A 4,972-nucleotide genomic window follows, 5' to 3' on the forward strand; every position below is an offset into this window, starting at 1 on the left:
CTCTCTCTTTCTTTCTCTCTCTCTCTCTCTCTCTCTTTCTCTCTCTCTCATTCTCGTTTTCTCTCTCTCTCTCTCTCTTTCTCTCTCTCTCTCTTTCTCTCTCTCTCTTTCTCTCTCTAGCTCACAAAATAAGACATAAACAGATAACTAGAATAGGTATCGATCAACAAGAATAAGTACTTACAACAATCTAAACAAAATAGGGCAATGAATTCAATTACATGCTAAGGGATGTCAAAAGTTATAAATAAGACACACATGCAGGCAGGCCAATTGACAGACAGACAGACAGACAGACAGCAAGACAGCAAGACAGACGGCAGACAGCTAGACAGACAGACAGACAAAAATACAGACAGACAGACAGATAGGCAGACAGACAGCAAGACAGACGGGCAGACAGCTAGACAGCTAGACAGACAGACAGATAGGCAGACAGCAAGACAGCAAGACAGATGGGCAGACAGCTAGACAGACCGACAGACAGACAGACCGACAGACAGACCGACAGACAGACTGACCGACAGACAGTAAGACAGAGATACCTACAGACAGTTAGACAGTACACCAACAGACAGACAGACAGACAGACAGACAGACTGAACAGACGGACAGACAAACTGACAGCCAGCCAGATAGACCGACAGATAGGCAGACAGACAGACAGAAAGCTAGACAGACAGACAAACAGACAGACAGACAGACAATCAGACACACGGACACACAGACACACGGACACGCAGACAGACAGCCAGCCAGCCAGACAGATAGACAGACGGACAGAGAATAAGAAGTTCATTCACGTCAAATACGTAGTCATGGTCATCACAGGTGTCAAACTTTCTTGAGAAGGTTAAAGTAGTCACGTGGTCACTAATGGCGGACGAGGCGAGTTTGTAATCCTGCTGCGTGTCGATGTAAAAGTAACCGTCTTTGTCCGTCCATCCATCCTGAAACAATGTGTAATGTTTTTCTCACTTAAAGATGCCTCCTTTTTCATGCGCTAAACAAAAATACGACATTTTTGCAAGGGTTTACGTAGTAGACTGTCTTCATTTTGCGAACCCGCGCTAGTGAACAACGACTGTCGAAATGTGTGTCAAATGTCATAATTTGGTAAAAAAAAACCAATTGACATTTATATACCGATTATGCATTAATGTATTGATTATGTGCATTTTGGTTTTCGTTTGATCGATCGTCTGTCTTTATTTAAAACAAAACGTGACCGGTAGGTCGTTTTTTGATTTTTTTTAAACATTTAGTCAGGTTAATTCCCAAAGTCTCGGTATGGTTTGCAAAATGTGCCAACAGTAGTTTGTTTTGTTGAGAAATGAAAAAATAGTTATAGGGTCGGCGGGAAAATATAGGGTCGGTCGGGTTACCCTAAACCAACTCATTTGGCCTTAGGAGAGAGGGTGAGGGTACGATTGATTAGATAGCACAGTTATTTAGGCGCAGTGAGGTCGGCTGAATAGAATCAGAATATCGATCTTACCCAGATGTTTCGCGGATTGGATTTTTAGGCTTGGCAGAATTTAGAATTCTGATTGCATTCTGTGACCTTCCGGATATTATACATAATCGGAATTTCGATCTCATCCATGTGAAATTAAAATCGGTGTTTTATGACCAAAGATTCCCATTTTATCCGGCTGAGATCGGAATTCTGATCCTATCCAGCTACATTCGGAATCTCAGACATGACAGTAGCACAACAAAAACACAGACAAAAACACAATCTACAGTATTGATTTTGATATGATATTTATTATACACGTTGGCACAATAGATGTACATACATTTCTCGTCTTCCGCTTTGCTTCTCGAGTGTCTCACGCACAACAGAACAACATGCGTATGCACACCCACCAACCAACCCACCCCAGCCCACCGATACACCCACCAACAGGCACCCACACACACAAATACACACTAACACAACCACACTGAAAATCCAACTCACACACATAATTATTTGAAGCGCCTTCAACTATCATATTAAGCAGTATTAACAAACAACATCTCACTCTTCTTGGGTTGTTGGCACAACATCGTATTTATCCTTTCTGGAATAAAGGTTGTGCTTTTTCTTTGTTTTTCTCTGTTCTTATATTTTATAAAGACTTACCTGAAAGTGATGCCAGCCATCCGGATCAGTCCAAAACACTGCCAGATCTGCGCTTTCTATATCCCCGTAATCGGAGAAACCCACTCCAAACCAGGATTCCGATTTAGGGAAATGCGCGCGCAGGCGGAAGTCGACGGAGGAAGTGGCGTAATCCACGTCCCAGAACAACCAGAAGACACCGTCTGGATCGAGTGGAGTCCTGTAGCGATATTCTTTGTTTTCTGCACGATAAATAATGCTTTCAGTTGACGTATGTGAGTCTATGTTATGATCCGTTTCCTCCGGTCGTGTGTATGTGCGGTGTGGAGTGCGACAAACATTGACGATATTCGAGAAGCTGGTTTTTTCCCCAACATGTTTACAAGTTTTATGTTTGACCTATACTGGACATAAGCTTCATAATGTGCAACACTTCTTTCAAATTAATGTTAAATATGTGTATTAATGTGCAGTTGGAAAATGTGTCTGCAGCATGAAATAGTATAACCACACATTAAATACAAACTGGCATGAACATCGATCAAGGTCTCCCTTTATCAAAACGGATCCACTTCAACACAGCACAGATATATGTACATGTATTATCGTAAATAAGACTTGTTAATTATTCAATGTGGATGTGAATACCAACTATTAATTATGTGTCGTACGAGTGAATAAAATCATGTGTGCTCTTGTTAAACTGTATCATCGTGTGTTGCTGTGTCCTGGTTATTTTGGTTCTACTGCTGTTGTGCAATTGGTGTGTGCTCGGCTTAATGCGCTTCCAATTAAATACATAGCTGGCTCATCACAATATCAACAATCACATTAGCAATATTGAACACACTTGAGTATAGATACAGTATCCACTCTGTTCCCTCTTTACAATTGCATACAAACCATGCTATTTCAATTCACAAGTCACAGCACATATTTACTGTGCTACATCATTCATGAAGCTGAATAATTGTGATGCACCATGTTTTCTACACGTTTTCAGCACAGCATGTTCAATTTCAAAATTCCTTGATTTTCCCACAAACACATCTATTTCGCTGAGTTGACGAATTTTGTAAAATGCCATCTTGGACATTCCATCATTTAAAGTTCCTAACATAATGACGTAAGAATTAGATATGCCGTCGGGCCTGATAATATGATATAGTTAACAATTTGCCTCGGCAAAGTTCGACATTAAGTTACTTTATTGATGAAATTGTATTGTGTTTGCCTTAAAAAAAAGTGTTACATTAAAACTATCAATTGTAACGTAAAAAAAAGGAGTATTTTTGTGTGCGTATATATTATCATATATGACATTTAATATTTTAAAATGATATTTGATTGTGAAGAAAAAAACAACAACTAAAAACAACAACAGTCATATTCATTCAATCATTTGTTTTGACAGTCACGAAGATAGGACTGAGTATTTGGCTTAAACAATGTTTTATTTCCATTCATATTATATATTCATGAAATGTTCATACATTTTATGAATATTGTTTTTGTTTTTTTTCCGTTCATAACCTGAAACTCCCACGTTCACTCATGTTTTCGCACGAGTAGAATTTTACGTGTATGACCGTTTTTACCCCGCCATTCAGGCAGTATACGCCGATTTCGGGGGAATCATGCTGGGTATTTCCGTGTTTCTATAACCCACCGAACTCTGACATGGGTTACAGGATCTTTTCCGTACGCACTTGGTCTTGTGCTGGCATGTACACACGAAGGGGGATAAGGCACTAGCAGGTCTGCACATAAGTTTACCTGGGAGATGGAACAAATCTCCACCCTTAACCCACCAGGCGGCCGCGGCCGGGATTTGAACTCACGACCTTCCGATTAGAAGGCCAATGTCTTATCCACTTGGCTATTGCGCCCGTCTATTTATGAATATGAAACCAACAACAAACCTACGGCTTATGGTGTTTTTTTCGAAAAAAAATTTAGATAAAAAAATGAGTAAGCACTGAGTATTTTTTACTTACCTTCTCTCTCTCCTCGCTTTCGTTTGGACAGATGTGCAGATATCCCGATTTCATGCAGTAGCAAAGCAATAACGATGACACTCACCGGTCTTTTTGCCATTTTACACACCGCCCTTGAGTTGATTTCAGAGATTTTGTCTCTCTAAACCGGAGTTTCAGCTTTCTTTGCTGAGTATTTGTTCATACCAGTAAATTTGAAAAAGCCTGGTTTTGTTCTGTACAGCCGAAAAGAGCAGTAAAATTTGTTTTATTGCAGTACAATTGCGAGATTGTGTTCTCTCTAATCCGGCGTTTCAGCTTTCTTTGCTGAGTATTTTTTCTTACCAGTAAATTTGAAAAAGCCTGGTTTTGTTCTGTACAGCCGAAAAGAGCAGTACAATTATTTTTATTGTTGTACAATTCCGAGATTGTCTTCTCTCTAATCTGGCGTTTCAGCTTTCTTTGATGAGTATTTTTTTTGGTGCCAGTAAATGGCGTTGTACTGTACAGCAGAAATTCAAAGCTGGCAGTCAAGATGTCTAAACCAACATAATATTCTTAGCAGTGTTGAAACTTCATTTAACATCTGATTAAATGCCGGACGGTTCTTTTTCCAGCTAGTTTCTTTTAAGAATAGGAAGAAAGAAAGACACCTTTCTTCTGTGCGAAGCTGTTGTCCAAAAAGACCGACGATATGTTGGGTCAATGAAGGCAAGTATTGGACAATTTTGGCGGCCACGCGCAGTGATGCATTGCGCTGGGCGTGGGTGGGACTCGGACGCGCACACACACACATACGTCCGCAAATGCACACCCGCCCGCACTCGCGCATTACACACACACACACACACACACACACATACACAGACAGACAGACAGACAGACA

General features: G+C 40.4%; 1 protein-coding gene across 1 annotated transcript in view; it reads right to left on the minus strand.

The window, feature by feature from the left end:
- The window catches only part of LOC138948712 (dopamine beta-hydroxylase-like), a 22,720-nt gene extending 17,994 nt beyond the window's left edge, over nt 1-4,726 (minus strand). Inside the window, exons 1-3 of the mRNA XM_070320317.1 lie at nt 4,108-4,726; nt 2,132-2,352; nt 804-950 (exon numbers count right to left, since the gene is read on the minus strand). Coding sequence (XP_070176418.1) covers nt 804-950; nt 2,132-2,352; nt 4,108-4,207 — 468 coding nt within the window. The 5' untranslated portion in view covers nt 4,208-4,726. The remainder of the gene's footprint in view (nt 1-803; nt 951-2,131; nt 2,353-4,107) is intronic.
- Between the last annotated feature and the right edge of the window lie 246 nt (nt 4,727-4,972).

The sequence above is a fragment of the Littorina saxatilis genome, linkage group LG15 (genome assembly GCF_037325665.1).
Source record: "Littorina saxatilis isolate snail1 linkage group LG15, US_GU_Lsax_2.0, whole genome shotgun sequence".
NCBI classification, from domain to species: domain Eukaryota; kingdom Metazoa; phylum Mollusca; class Gastropoda; order Littorinimorpha; family Littorinidae; genus Littorina; species Littorina saxatilis.